Source organism: Sus scrofa, chromosome 1 (assembly GCF_054392235.1).
Source record: "Sus scrofa isolate SSC_HxYL_T2T_F1_AM1 chromosome 1, Sscrofa_HxYL_maternal_Yorkshire_Landrace_v2.0, whole genome shotgun sequence".
Lineage (NCBI taxonomy): Eukaryota > Metazoa > Chordata > Mammalia > Artiodactyla > Suidae > Sus > Sus scrofa.
This window is the reverse complement of record NC_139383.1, coordinates 285,763,462-285,778,984: the sequence shown is the minus strand read 5'-3', so window position 1 is coordinate 285,778,984 and position 15,523 is coordinate 285,763,462. Positions and strand designations below refer to the sequence as shown.

Here is a 15,523-nt window from a genome sequence, read left to right as displayed (position 1 = left end):
GTGCCTTGGGTCGCTGCTGTGGTGTGGGTTCAGTCCCTGGCCCTGGCATGTCTACGTGCCAAACAAACTACACGAACATAAAGCAGTTCTGATTTTATGATGGTCAGATCTACTGGGGAGGAGGCCAATCTGAGTGCTCTCCAAGTCTGAATCAGGAGTTCCCGAAACGAATCTGAATAGCATCCATGAGGACACAGGTTCGATCCCTGGCCTCGCTCAGTGGGTTAAGGATCCGGCGTTGCCGTGAGCTGTGGTGTGGGTCGCAGATGCGGCTCGGATCGGACATGGCTATGGCTCTGGTGTAGGCCAGCGGCTACAGCTCTGATTCGACCCCTCGCCTGGGAAACTCCATGTGCCGTGGATGCGGCCCTAAAAAGAACCAAAAGAAAGAAAGTCCGCGTCGCAGACTATTTTAAAGGACCGTGTTTAACATCTTCAAATGCAAACAGCAACGCAAATTCATAGCTAAAGGTGTTTCTCCAGGAGTTCCCGTCGTGGCGCAGTGGTTAACGAATCCGACTAGGAACCATGAGGTTGCGGGTTCAGTCCCTGCCCTTGCTCAGTAGGTTAACGATCCGGCGTTGCCGTGAGCTGTGGTGTAGGTTGCAGACGCGGCTCGGATCCCGTGTTGCTGTGGCTCTGGCGTAGGCCGGTGGCTACAGCTCCGATTCAACCCCTAGCCTGGGAACCTCCATATGCCGCGGGAGCGGCCCAAGAAATGGCAAAAAGACAAAAAGACAAAAAAAAAAAAAAAAAAAAGATGTTTCTCCAGGTTAAAATCCCCACTGGGATTCACACCATTGGCAACTGGCAGTGCGTGGACATCTTTCTGTCCTCGGCTCACGTTTCCTGTGTGGCCACTGCCTCTCTGGGCCTGGAAACTAGGCCAACACCCACCTCACAGGCTCCCGTCTGGTGCAGATGAAGTGGTGTGTAGGACGCATGTGGAGTGTTCAGCACGGCCTTATCCATGAACTTGAGGTAAAAGGTATTCCTAAGGTTTCATAAAATGCGTCCTTTGTAGACCCTCCCAGAAGTGGCTTTCCTCTTCGGACTTGGCCTTCTTAGCCTTTTCTTTCCAGAAACACAAGGGCATGTTTCTGTTCGGACCAGGACCGATTCGTTTGTAACCCGATGTGTGGAGTGTGGAGTGTGGTGAGACAGGAAGTCCCCAGGCGGGATCCGGGAGACGGGGCTCAGCTCCTGCTCCAGATGCACATAGGGCCAATTTACAGGTGACGCTGGCCAGAACCTTCCACTCTCGGGGCTTCAGGGGGGGTGGAACCTGATCATCGCCAAGACTCTTAACAGCAAAGCACTAAGCAACTTGAGTCCCCAGCAGACCCCCCACACGCTCCCCCGGGGACAAACATGCGCAGTGGTCAGCCTCAAAGCCTTGCCCCCCCGTTCCCTTCCCTTCTACCCCAAAGTTATCCAGTCTGGAGTGAGTGGTGCATTTACCTTATGCTTTTTCTCCAGTTTAATGGCTTTCTGGGTGGCCTTCTGCTCCTGCACCCAGAGCTGCTGATACCGATGCTGCAGCAGATCAAAGAAAGGGGTGGAAGGCCTATGGGGAAGAAATCGGACAGGCTTGAGGTCTGGGAAGGGCCAGAGGCCCCCTCTCCCATGAAACTGCCTGCTTGACTGTTGGGGCTACAGGGCAAAGTGCTCTCCCAAGGCTGTGAGAGGCTCTCTCTGGCCTTCTGCTGCTGTGGAAAAAACAGGTGATGTGTATGAGTCATTCAACAAACATTTAATACCCACCAACAAAGTGCTAGGCCTTGCATGGTGACAGACTCTCTCCTTGACCAGATTTTAGACAAGCTCTTTGGAGCCCTCTTTTTGATTAGGCCTCATCTGTCTTTGGCCGGCTGAAGTCAGTCTCAGCCAAGAACCCTGCTAAGTCAGTTCCCTCACCCTTAATATTTGATCGTCTTAGTGTGCCTTTACCAAGAATCCTGTCGAGTCAGTTTAGCAAGACTCCCCCCTATGCTTAAAGTCTCCTTTAGTAATTTTCCATCCATTCTGCTTCTTGGCTGTAAACCCCCGCTTGTGTTGTGTTCAGAATTGAGCCCAGCTCTGTACTGAAGTTGCTCTCTCCTTTGCAATAGTATGGAATGAAATCTGTCTGTATTGCCTTTGGCCTCTGCTCTGGTTCTCTTTGACAATTGTCTCCAGCCACAGAGCACTCACCCTGTGTAGAGTATTTTGCACATCACTGTAAAGTGAGAACTACTACTACCCCATCCTAGAGATGGAGGTAACGTCCTGAAGCAGTGGGGGCCGTGCTGGGTGTGAGACCCTCTCGGGGTACCTCATAGGTGATGAGGGCAAGTTCTTTATAGAAGAAGCAAGGCTAATCAAATGCAGGAGAAAGGACAGAATTGAGGGGAAGAGAATCATTACTTTGCAACTCCTAATGAAATGATGGATTTAGGAGTTCCCATCATGGCTCAGGGGTTAATGAACCCAGCGAGTATCCATGAGCACCCAGGTTCAATCCCTGGCCTTGCTCAGTGGGTCAAGGATCCGGCGTTGCCATGAGCTGTGGTGTAGGTCGCAGACACAGCTTGGGTCCCACGTTGCTGTGGCTGTGGTGTAGGCCGGCAGCTACAGCTCTGATTCGACCCCTAGGCTGAGAACTTCCATATGCCGTGGATACAGCCCTAAAAAGATGGATTTAGATAATCATCAGTGACTGCTGAAATGATCAGGTGCACGGCTGATGGAGAACTTTACAATGGGTGGGTCAGACGGAGCTGCAATTTTTTTTTTTATTGTGGTAAACTATCCATAATATAAAATTTACTCGCATGATCAATCTTACCATCACTGAAAGTGAGAGACATGGGGCCAAGAATGATTAGCAGGAGATAGGAACACCATTCACCAAACATTTCAGTGGCGGGCGTGGGACCCAGAATGAACCCAAAGGTGATCAGCCTTCTAGATGAGCACTGTCGAATAGAAATCTTATGTGGGCCACCATGAAACTAAAATTCTTCTAGTAGCCATGTTAAAAAGAGTAAAAAGAGGAGCTCCCTTGTGGTACAGTGGCTTAAGGATCCAGCATTGTCACTGTAGCGGCTTGGGTTGCTGCTGTGGCTCACGTTCAACCCCTAGCCTGGAAACTTCCATGTGCCACAGGTGTGGCCAATAAAGAAGCAATCAGAGCATTTTTATGGTCCCTTGTAGTGTCCTGGGCCCCTGGCATCCTGCCTTCTGGACCTAGTGAGCAAGTTGGACTGAGTTTACCACTTCAGGCCTTATCACCCCCTTGGGTTCGATCCCCAGCCCAGTGCAGTGGGGTAAAGGATCCAGCATTGCTGCCGCTGTGGGGCAGGTTGCAGTTGCGGCTGGGATTCGTTCCTTGGCTCAGGAACTTCCATATACCCCAGGTGCGACCATAAGAAAATTGTTTTAAAAAAAGAAAGGAAAAGAAAATACATTTCTGTTGTTTGAGGTCACCAATTTTGTGGTCGTGTTTTATGGGGGCCCCAAGGGGTTCCTCAGCCCACACTTTGGGAAACATCAAGAGACACTGTTGTGCAGATGTGTGCCATCCAGAGAAGGTCCTGTAAGCAGAAGTGCTTCTCTTCCAGCAGAAGGAACCATCCGGCAGCGTTTCGCACACTGTCGCGGGGGTGGGGTGGGGTGGGGGATTGTTATAGGCATGTTCAGGTTCAGTGGGTCTGGAGGTGCCCTGTCCAGGACCCACCCTTCAGGGTTTAAGGCCTCTAGATCATCCAGCTTCCCCAAAGTCCCATGAAGTCTCAGATGGACGTTTCTGAGCCGGAGTGCACAGACACCGTGTCTGCATGAAGATCTGCCCCTATACCACATTTTCAAAGGCGCAGATGCCCCCGGGGAGGCTCAGAGCCCTGATCTTCCCTGTGACCTTATTTCACAGATGAGGGAATGAGGAGAGATGGAGGGACTGAGATAGGAGGTGGCTCCTGGAGTTCATACAGTCAGGACCCGGGATTGCAAATCTGGAGCCCCGGGTTTGTGTCTTATTCAGCCTGCACGGGGGTCTTGAAATTGTTGTCCACACTTAATCATCAGGAGCTCTTACACTAAAAGACCCAGCTTGTCTTGAAGGTGTATATGTCTGACCACTCGGCACCAGTTGGCTGAGCACTGGGTGCCATTTAGCCCAAGTCCTCTCCCTTCCCTGTTGCCCTCCACTGCCTACCGGGCCCCTCCAAGTGTTGGATTCTGTGGCCCTGGAGACAGACATAGAGCTGACCCGGACCCTAAGCATCCATATCCTGCTTTCCACCTGTCTGTGCTCCCAGCACAGTTTCCCTCTTCTATGTGCAGGCATCTTTGGGACTCCGTTTGAGTGGAGAGTCAGTGGCTTTGAAGTGCCACTTAAGCTCAGAGGTCCCTTTACAGAGCGGCCTGCGGTGCATCTACAAACAGCAGCTCTTTGTTTTCCGGTTCCTTTACCCCTGTGGTGACTTTTATTACTTAATTATTACACACCCCATGCTTCTGAGCAGCCTAGTTTATAGCTACGCGTTCTAATGACACTTGATGCGTAATCTCACAAGATCTACCCCAAGAGGCCATTCAACAGAAAAGCTCTCTTCCCAGCATCCCCCACCCCTGCACACATCGCCACAAACCTGTCCTCCCAGCCCTCCCGCAGCCTCGCCGACCGTCTTTGTGTCCTGCTCTGGCCAGCGGTTCTTCTTGCTGGAAGGAGGCAGGAGGGGCTCGGAGCAGAAGCGCTGACAGTCTTGAGTCACCGTGGCCCAGCCCTGGCTAAAGGAGATCTTAGCAGGTTTTGTCTGTTTCTGCACTGGCTCATTAACTCGGATATAAAGTGGGAGAGCTTGTCTGATGTGGGGAAAACCCAGGATCTAGATAGTAACACATCATCCCTTGCTTAAAATGCCCTCATGAGGAGCTCCCAGTGTGGCTCAGTGGATTAAGAATCCGACTAGTATCCATGAGGATGTGGGTTCGATCCCTGGCCTCACTCAGTTGGTTAAGGACCCGGCATTGCCGTGAGCTGTGGTGTGGGTCACAGACACGGCTCGGATCTGGCGTGGCTGTGGCTGTGGCTGTGGTGTAGGCTGACAGTTACAGCTCCGATTCCACCCCTAGCCTGGGAACTTCCATATCCCACGGTTGCGGCCCTAAAAAAGACCAAAAAAAAAAAAAAAAAATTAAGAGAGGGAGTTCCCTGGTGACTCAGTGGGTTAAGGATCTGGCATTGTCATTGCTGTGGCTTAGGTTACGGCTATGGCACAGGTTCGATTCCTAGCCCGGGAACCTCTGCCTGATGTGGGCACAGCGAAAAAAATTTCCTAGGAGAGTAAATCGACGGAAATTGTATACAAAGGAGGAGGGATAGTCTGTTTAACAGACGATGCTGGAACAATGGTACATCATAAACGAAACCAAAACAAACCACACGAAAACCTCTTGACCCAAGTCTCACACTTTACACAAGAATTAACTCAAAATGGAGCATAGATTTACATATAAAATGTAAAACTCTAAAGCTTTTAGAAGAAAACATAGGACAAAATCTTGGGGTCCTAGGGTTAGGCTGTTTGATGCGTTCTTAGATTTGACATCAAAAGCATGATCCATGTTGGACTTCCAGGGGTGGCGCAGCGGAAATGAATCCATGAGGATGCGGGTTCCATCCCTGCCCTTGCTCAGTGGGTTAAGGATCTGGCATTGCTGTGAGCTGTGGTGTAGGTCACAGACGCGGCTTGGATCCCACATTGCTGTGGCTGTGGTGTAGGCCAGCAGCTGCAGTTCCGATGCCACCCCTAGCCTGGGAACCTCCATATGCTGTGGGTACACCCCTAAAAAGACCAAAAAAAAAAAAAAAAAAGCACATGAGAGAGAGAGGAAAAAACAATAAGGGTTTTTTTTGGCTGCCCTGCAACATAGGGAGTTCCTGGGCCAGGAAACAGATTCAAGCTGCAGTTTCGACCTATGCCACAGCTTCGGCAGCGCTGGATCCTTAACCCACTGTGCTAGGCTGGGGATCAAAGCTGCATCCCAGGGCTCCAGAGACGCCACTGATCCCTTGGTGCCACCGCAGGAACTCTAAAATTAGGAACTTGTGATCTGTGAAAGATCCTCTTGAGAAGATGAAAAGACAAGTCACAACTGGGAGAAAAATATTTGCAAACCAAGTATTTTGCAAAGGCCTCCTATCTACCCTTTACACGGAACTCTCAAAGCTCAACAGTAAACCGACAAAAACAAACAGTTGTATTAGAAAAGGGGCAAACCTTGAAGAGACATTTCATCAAAGAGGATAGAAGGATGGCTAGGAAGTACCTGAAACAATAGTCAACATCCCTCACCGCTGGAGAAATGCAAACTAAGGCCGTGATGGTATGTATGTGTCACTACACACCTATTAGCACAGTGAAAATGAGAAATACGTAGTGACAATGCTGGATGCCGGCAAGGATGCAGAGAAATGAAACCTTTTATACGTTGCTGGTGGGAGTGTAAAATGGCATAGAGGTGCTCTGGAAAATGGTTTGACAGTTTCTTAAAAACCAAAACATCCACTTCCTCTATGGACCCAGCCATGGCACTGCGGGGCATTTATTCCAGAGAAGTGAGGATTTATTTCTACACAGAGATCTATACACAAAGGTTCAAGGACCATTTGTGTGGTTTTTGTTTTTGGCTCGAGGCGTGCAGAAGTTCCCAGGCCAAGGATCAAACCTGAGCCACAGTAGTGACAATGCCAGGTCCTTAACCTGCTGAGCCACCAGGGAACTCCACAGCTAGACTTTTACTATCCCCAAACTGGGAGCAGCCAAACTGTCCATCATTGGGTGAATAAACCGGTCCATCCATGGTACGGAACACCATTTACTAGTAAAAAGGAAGGGACCGCTACTATAGCAACAATTTGGATGATGTCAAGGCCATTAAGCTGAGGGGAAAAGGCCAGTTTGGGAAGTTCCCATTGTGACTCAGCAGTAATGAGCCCGACTAGTATCCACGAGGATGTGTGTTTGATCCCTGGCCTCGTTAAGCATCCAGCATTGCTGTGGCTGTGGTGTAGGCTGGTAGCTGTCGCTCCGATTCGACCCCTAGCCTGGGAACTGCCATATGCCATGGACGCCGCCCTAAAAAGCAAAAGCAAAAAAAAAAAAAAAAAAGAAAGAAAGAAAGAAAAAGACCAGTCTCAGAAGGTCACATACCACTGTATGATTTCAGGTACGTGCCATGATTGGAATGTTCCAGGGATCGAGGAATGGTGGCGAGAAGGGTCGATCTGTGGGCATATGAGGGGTCTTTGAGCTGGGAGGACAGTTCTGCATCTTTTTTTTCCTCTTCCTGTTTATGGATGCATCCGCAGCATCTGGAAGTTCCTGGGCCGGAGAGCGAATCCAAGCCGCAGCGGCCGCATCGCCAGATCCTTTCACCCACTGCGCCGCTTGGGGGATGGAACCCGCGCCTCCATGGCCACTGGAGCCACGGCAGTTGGATGCTCCACGCCCTGTGCCACACCGGGAGCGCCGGCAGTTCCGTATCTTGATTGTGTCACACAAAACTCTGTGTGATAAAATGCATGGAAACCAAACACACACACACACACACACACACACACACACACACACACACACACACACACGATATCTGAATGAGGTCTGTGTACTCTTCCAAGGTCAATTGATCTTGATCTTGGTATTGCGCTATTGTTATCACGGGCGACAACAGAGTGAAGAGAAACAGGATCTCTGTACGGTGTTTACGGCTTCCTGTGGATCCATCATTATTTCAAAGTAAATTTTTTTTCCAAATGCAATCAAGCATGAAAGCAGAAAGACAGAAATAGCATTCAATTTTATATAAAAATATTATAAAATTACTGCCATACAAAGAGGTGATCAAAGAGTATGGAGCCACAAAAAGTGGGAAAAATAAATATAGGGCATGTCAGGAAACTCATTTTTTAAAAAGTGTGTTACTTTTCTGGATTTGGTGGTTTACGATATTTGTCAGCTTATTTAAAAATTTAATTTGTTCAGATTTCCTTTCTTATTCTAATTAAGTATTCAGTTTTATGCCTAAATTCATATTCATGATTTTGATTTTTTTTTCCTTAAAGAGAACCCCCCCAAACTTGAATAAGCTCCCAGTCCCCAAAACCTAGAGCTGCCCTTGAAGGCAGGTAAGATATTTCTTTTAATTATGAAGAACATTATGCATAACTTTTTATGCTAATAATGTGAAACCAAAACAAAACGGGTGATGTGTCCAGGAAAACATCAAAGATCAAAGCGGACTGAAGTGCCTATAAAAAAACCGTAATAGAGGAGTTCCCGCTGTGGTGCGCTGGGTTAAGAACCTGACTGCCGTGGCTTGGGTTTGCTGAGGAGGTGCGAGTTCAATCCCCAGCTCAGCTTGGTGGGTTAAAGACTCCCAAGCTGCTGCAGCTGTGCCATAGGTTGCAGCTGCAGCTTGGAGTCAGTCCCAGCCTGGGAACTTCCATATGCCGTGGATGTGGCCATTAAAAAAAAAACAACATGGAGTTCCCGTCGTGGCTCAGTGGTTAAGGAATCTGATTAGTATCCATGAGGTTGCGGGTTCAATCCCTGACCTCACTCAGTGGGTTGAGGATCCGGCATTGCTGTGAGCTGTGGTGTAGGTCGCAGATGCGGCTCGGATTCCGAATTGCTGTGGCTCTGGAGTAAGCCTGTGGCTAGAGCTCCGATTCAACCCCTAGCCTAGGAACCTCCATATGCTGCAGGTGCAGCCCTAGAAAAGGCAAAGAGACAAAAAAAAAAAAAAAAAAAAAAGAGAGAGAAAGAAACACTTATAGAGACACAGGCACCAGGCTTGAGTATGTTCACACAACAGCCTTGCTTAGAACAGTATTCCAGAGCTTTCCAGAACTGTTTTTTTGTTTGTTTTTTGTTTGTTTTGCTTTTAAGGGCCACACGTGTGGCATATGGAAGTTTCCAGGCTAGGGGTGGAATCGGAGTTGTATCTGCCAGCCTATGCCACAGCCACAGCAACGCAAGATCGAAGCCACGTCTGCAAGCTACACCAGGGCTCACGGCAATGCCGGATCCCTGACCCACTGATCCAGGCCAGAAATTGAACCCCGCGTCCTCACGGATACTAGTCAGATTCGTTTCCCCTGCACCACAACAGGAACTGGCAGAACTTTTTATTAAAACGCTTCTCTCATCATGTTAGGATCCCAAACCGAGATAAGGAGAATGTGTGTTTACACTATCCATCTGTCTCACTTATAAGAGCAAATGAAAGGCTACTAAGTGAAATATTACCCGAGCCAACTGGGCAATGAAACAATACCAGAAAGCCCGATCGTAATTATTGTAATACCCTCCATCCTCCCTGGAGCTGAGGTGGGTTGTTGCTTTTGCTTTCTCTTTCTCTCCACCCCCCCCACCCCCCACATCCACAGCATGTGGAAGTTCCAGGGCCAGGGCTAGAACCTGTGGGTTAAGAATCCGACAGGTATCCATGAGGATGCGGGTTTGATCCATGGTCTCACTCAGTGGGTTAAAGGACCTGGCTTTGCTGTGAGCTGTGGTGTAGGTCATAGATGTGGCTCGGATCTGGTATTGCTGTGGCAGTGGTCTAGGCCGGCAGCTGCAGCTCCAAATCAACCCCTAGTCTGGGAATGTCCATCTGTCAAGGTGTGGCCCTAAACAAACAAACAAAAACCCAAAACAAAAAGAGCAAACCTGTGCCACAGCAGTGACAAGCCAGATCCTTAACCCACTGAGCCACCAGGGAACTCCAAGCTGGACGTTTTAATGGTGCCACTAGCCTGGGCATATTCACTAGTGCACTGAGACGGCCTTTTGTAATTGGAAACTGGCAGAGAAGCCACGGATGCCTGAGACTTCACCTGGGAAATCAGTTGGCCTCAGAGCAGTTTGTTTGTTTGTTTAATAAAAGTTGTGACATTATTTTCAGGTTCTCTCTTATTTTTGGTTTTGTTTTAATTTTTTTTCTTTTTTGCCACACCTGCAGCATGTGGAAGTCCCCGGGGCCAGGGGTCAAACCTGCGCCACACAGCAGTGACCAGAGCCACAGCGGTCAAAAGGCAGGAGCCTCAACCTGCTAGGCCATCAGAGAACGCCCTCGGAGCAGTTTGAACAAGGCAAGGACACGCATGTTCAGAATTCCCCCGCCCCCCCACTTGTCACCGAGCCGATCACATTTATCAGGACATATTGTGCAGCTGCCAGAAAGAAGAAAGTGACCATACGTGTAACGACGCAGAAAGATCTCCAAGACGCAGGTCAAGTATGAAAAAAGAGAAGCTGGGAGTTCTCGTCTGGCTCAGCAGTTAACGAATCCCACTAGGAACCATGAGGTTGCGGGTTCGATCCCTGGCCTTGCTCAGTGGGTTAAGGATCCAGCGTTGCCGTGAGCTGTGGTGTAGGTTGCAGACGTGGCTCGGATCCCCCGTTGCTGTGGCTCTGGCGTAGGCCAACGGCTGCAGCTCCGATTCGACCCCTAGCCTGAGAACCTCTACATGCCGCTAATGCGGCCCTCAAAAAACAAAAAACAAAAAGAGAGAGAGAAGCTGGATGGGTTAAGGATCCAGCGTTGTCACTGCTGTGGCTCCAGTGGTTGCTGTGAAATGGATTCAGTCCCTGGCCTGGGAACTTGTGCATAATGAGGGTGGTGCCAAAAAAAAAAAAAAGAAAGAAAGAAAGAAAGAAAAAGAAAAATCCACAGCTGAGAGGTCATATGACTCTCAAGACCACACAGTCAGTGATGGGAGGATGGATCCAAGTCAGAATTGGTATCAGGATGGGAGCTCACCCTCCCCCCTGCCCTGCACAGCCCTGCCAACACCCCACCAGAACTGCGGCAACACCAGATCCTTATCCCGCAGAGCAAGGCCAGGGATTGAACCTGCCTCCTCACAGAGGCTCTTTCAGGTTCTCAACCCACTGAGCCACTACGAGAACTTGGCTCCCCATTTTTTAGCCAGCACTTATGACACCAAGCCCACTGGCAAGCACTCCAAGGACACTGATTCTTCCATAACCTTGGACGTGAAAGTGGCCATCCTTGCCTTCCGATGTGGACGCTGAGACGCCAAGAAATCCAGCCACTGGCCCGCGGCTCGCTCACACACAGAGAGCCACCAGGCAGCCAGGCCAGGGTCCCCACCCCGCTTCCCCGGCTCTCAAGATGCCCCGTCCCGACGGTGAGGCTCTGTGCCCAGTGACCTCCACCGAGACGCTGCGTGATCTGTGCCGGCGTGGCCGCCACCGCGGGCTTCGACAAGCTATTTGCTGATAACCTGGCAGGAACCTCTCGGAAGAGTCCCTCCCCACCCTTGACGTTCCCACTCACAGCAAAACCGTGTCAAAACTCGGTCCGATGCAGCGGAAAATGGGGAATGAAAACGAACTGCGATCAGCTCCGACGCGGGGTCGGCCGGCAAGAAACTTCACATTAGTTCAATCCAATGCCTCCTCGCTGCTTCGCGCTTGATACCCCAAGACCAGGAGTTGATCTCCCATGAAGGCACCAGGACGAGCAGGGAAAGTGGAAATTACCATTTGCAAACATTAGGCTGACACTTTGAGCGTGCGGGGGGATGAGGGCTGACAGCTCTGATTTGCCGGCGCGCCTCCGCTCCGCCGAGGAGTGCTCTGTGGATTAGAGGGGCCCTTTCATGGCAAACCCATCTTCATCTTGGCTGCTCATTAAAACTTTGTGGAGCCGGAGAACTTGGCGGAAGAGAGGAAGCTGTAGGAAGCTTCTGAGGGACGTGAGGTACACATTTGTTGAAAGGTGTTTGAGAAGGGAGCCTTGGGTCTGACAAACCGGATTTTAGTGCGGCTCCGCGTTCACAGCGGGCTAAAATAATTGGTCATCAGTGACTACTAATTCGGTTTAGTAGCCAGAGGCGATTTTTTTCTTCCTGGAAAATCAATGACAGCACGGAGGTCTGTTCAACGTGATTCCGCTCAAGACGGGTCCTTATTTGGCTCTTGATGCTTCTTCCAGTGGAGACAGCTATTTTGTTAAAATAAAATTAAAATCCATCTCTAATGTGCCAGCGGTCTGCTGCTCCCAGCGGGCGGGCGAGGCCCTGGCCCAGGCGTCGGTGCTGCCTCGAGCGCTGTACAGGGGACGGTGGCCTCGGGGCCAGACTGCACCTCCTCAGCTGGGTGTCAAGTTCACAACATGCCATGGACCGCGGAGGGTCTGGTTTTGGAGGAGGGAAGAGGCTGAAGGGCTGGGCTATCTCTTGGCGGCTCTCAAACGAAGCCCAGAGCGCCTGATGGTGGCACCACATAAGGAGACCCAACTTCTGTTCTGTCCACGGGAGATGTTTCTCCAAGCCGGATGTGTTCCTAAAGCTGGGCCTCCTTTCTCCTCACCACCTGAGGTTTCCTGAATGGAAGGTGGCCTCAGGCATCATGATCAAGCACTTCACTTGTGCCTAAAATTGCACCACTGTGGCTTCCTGCTATGGCTCAGCAAGTTAAGAACCTGACATCGTATCCAAGAGGATGCGGGTTCGATCCCTAGCCTCCCTCAGTGGGTTACGGATCTGGCGTTGCCACAAGCTGCAGTGTAGGTGGCAGATGCAGCTTGGATCCAGAGTTGCTGTGCCTGTGGCGTAGGCCTCAGCTGCAGCTCCGATTCAATCCCTAGCCTGGGAACTTCCATATGCCACAAGTTCGGCTGTAAAAAGAAAAAGAACAGAAAATAGCACCACTGTTTCTTGGAATAAGCAATTCTAACACTGCCCGTAGCATTATAAACAACCACAGTTAAAGTTTTTTTACCTTTTTTTTTTTTTTTTTTTTTGACTTTTGTCTTTTTAGGTCTGCACTCACAGCATATAGAGGTTCCCAGCCTAGGGGTCCAATCGGAGCTGCAGCTGCCACCTACACCACAGCCGCAGCAATGCCAGATTTGAGCCGTGTCTGCAACCCACACCACAGCTCACAGCAATGCTGGATCCTTAACCCACGGAGCGAGGCCAGGGATGGAACCTGCAACCTCATGGTTCCTAGTCGGATTCGTTTCCACTGCGCCACAACGGGAATTCCCTGCTTTTTTCTCTCTTTTTTGCAACTGAAGTGTTTACAGACGGCATTGGGAATCATGAAGTTGTAGGAAATAATACAGGAAGAAGGGAGGGGGAGAAAGAAAAATTAACGCAGAGAGAGACCCCTGTGTACCCCTTACCCTCTTTCCCCCAGTGTTGACGTCTGGTAAACCTAAAGAACAAAAGCAAGGGAGTTCCCTTTGTGGTGCAGCGAGTTAAGGATCTGGTATTGTCACTGCGGGTCTTGGCTCACGGTCGTGGTGCGGGTTCGATCCCTGGCCTGGGAACTTCCGCGCGCCGCGGGTGCGGCCAAAAAAAAAAAAAAAAAAAAAATCAAAAGCAAACTATTGATGTTGAGCAATCCACCCAACGTCCTGAGATGTCACCGAACTGACTCGTACTCACTGGTGTACTTGCTTCTACAAAAGCTCACCGCGCGTGGAGGTTCGCAGACGCACGGCCAGAGTCGAGGCACAAACCCGCTCCATGGTCAAAAAGCTTCTCCCTCTTGCCTTTCGGTAAACTTCCTCCTCCCTCGTAGGCCACCCTCACAGGCCGGGGACACTTCCTTCGCATCCTGACAAGAAGCCCACGGGATAGGAGCCACCGTTACGTCATCCCCCATTTGACGGGTGACAACGAACCTGACGGACCGAGAACTATTGTTACTGCTCTTGAACGATGGATAAAGCCTTCAATGAGCTGAAAGAACTTGCTCCATCACATGGAAGACTCTCGCCCATCCCTGGCCTGCAGACCTGCTTGGTTTGGTCTGTAGCATTTAACAATTCTTGCTCCCAGTTCATAGACTCAGAGTGGAACGGTGGTTGTCAGGGCCTGGAGTGAGTCAACAGGGAATGGAGAGTAACCAAGAGACATAGAGTTTCAGTTACGCAAAAGGAATAACTTCTAGAGACCTGCTGTACAACGTCGTGCATATATTTAATTACACTCTGTTGTATACTGGAAGATTTTTTAGAAGAGTAGCTCTCCCGTTGTGTTCCTACCATAATAAAAGTTAAACAAAAAAATAAAAATTTTTGTTATCAACATATGCATTTTTAAAGGTTTGTTTGTTTGTTTGTTTTTACATTTTGGCTGTGCCTGTGGCATATAAAAATTCTCAGGGCTGGGACTGAATCTGAGTCAGAGCAGAGACAGCATCAAATCCTTAACTGCTAGGCCACCAGGGAATGGCATCAATATATGCATTTTTACATCAGAAGAATACCAGTGTCTGGAGTTCCCTTCATGGCTCAGAAGAAATGAACCCGACTAATATCCGCGAAGATGCAGGTTCGATCCCAGGCCTCACTCAGTGGATTAAAAATCCAGTGTTGCCGTGAGCTATGGTGTAGGTCGCAGATGCAGCTAGGATCCAGCATTGCTGTGGCTGTGGCAAAGGCCGGCAGCTGCTGCTCTGATTCAACCCCTAGCCTGAGAATGTCCAAATGCTGCAGGTGCAGCCCTAAAAAGACAACAAAACCCCCCCAACATCTGGCTTTCCTTAATGAAGCATTAGATCATCTGGTAACACTGGGCCCACATTCCCAACAGTCCATCACTGGCTGGAGCGGCCACCCTTTGACCTTGAGTTTGACACAGTCCCCACCACTCCCTATCGCCTCACACAGGGCCGGCTTCGCCCTCTCGCCCGCGAGGTCTCTACAGGTGTGGGATGATGTAGCCCAGGCTCCATGACTCTTCACTAACTAAAATTCTTGGTAGCTCTCCTCCTTCCCAAGGACTCGAGTGGCTCCTTACGGATGAACTCACACCATTTTTCCTGACATGGCAGAGGGAGTACTGGTCCCATTTACAAAGAAATGGAGGCACATGGAAATGGTACGTTGTGAGCTCAAAGTCTCTCTGCACGAGCAGGAGGACACCGTGTCGAGTCTAGAGTCTTCAGGCTTCAAGGCCAGGTGTTTGTCCTCTGCCTTCTTCTCTGTTCCCCCCCCCCCCCCCAGAAAGGGAGTCCTGCGAGGGGACAGGGAGGATGGGAGATGACAGACAACTCCCTTGGAGGAGGAAAGGGGTGACGAGGCCCGAAGGGGAAAATTAAGGCCAACTTTGCTCCCTCAGCCCAGAAGGCACGATGCCAGGGCCCCAGGACAGACTGAGGGTTCATGAAAATGCTCGGATTTCTTCTTTTGTGGCCCGCGCCCACAGCGTGGGGAAGTTCTCGGGCCAGGGATTGAACCTGCGCCACTATAGCAACCTGAGCTACAGCAGTGATAATGCCAGATCCTTAACCCGCTGAGCCACAGTGGAAACTCCCAAAATGTTCTAAAGTCTTTTAAAATCAGAAGCAAACAATTAAAAGAATCCAGCCCAGATTACACTCATTTTCATACAAGCACATGATTTTTTTTAAATTTTATTTTATTTTTTATTATTATTTTTTTTTGCCTTTTAGGGCCATACCTGCAGCGTATGGAAGTTCCCAGGCTAGGGGTT

The 15,523-nt window shown here is 49.9% G+C and overlaps 1 protein-coding gene across 2 annotated transcripts in view; it reads right to left on the bottom strand.

The window, feature by feature from the left end:
• Positions 1-15,523, bottom strand: part of CFAP77 (cilia and flagella associated protein 77) — a 145,544-nt gene that overhangs the window by 30,368 nt on the left and 99,653 nt on the right. Inside the window, exon 4 of one of the 2 annotated variants that reach the window (XR_014829933.1) lies at positions 661-1,567. Coding sequence is in view for 1 of the 2 variants with exons in the window: in XM_021085476.2 (XP_020941135.2) it covers positions 1,462-1,567 (106 nt within the window). In the remaining variant the exon portion in view is untranslated. The remainder of the gene's footprint in view (positions 1-660; positions 1,568-15,523) is intronic. The other variant, XM_021085476.2, reaches the window with a different exon arrangement.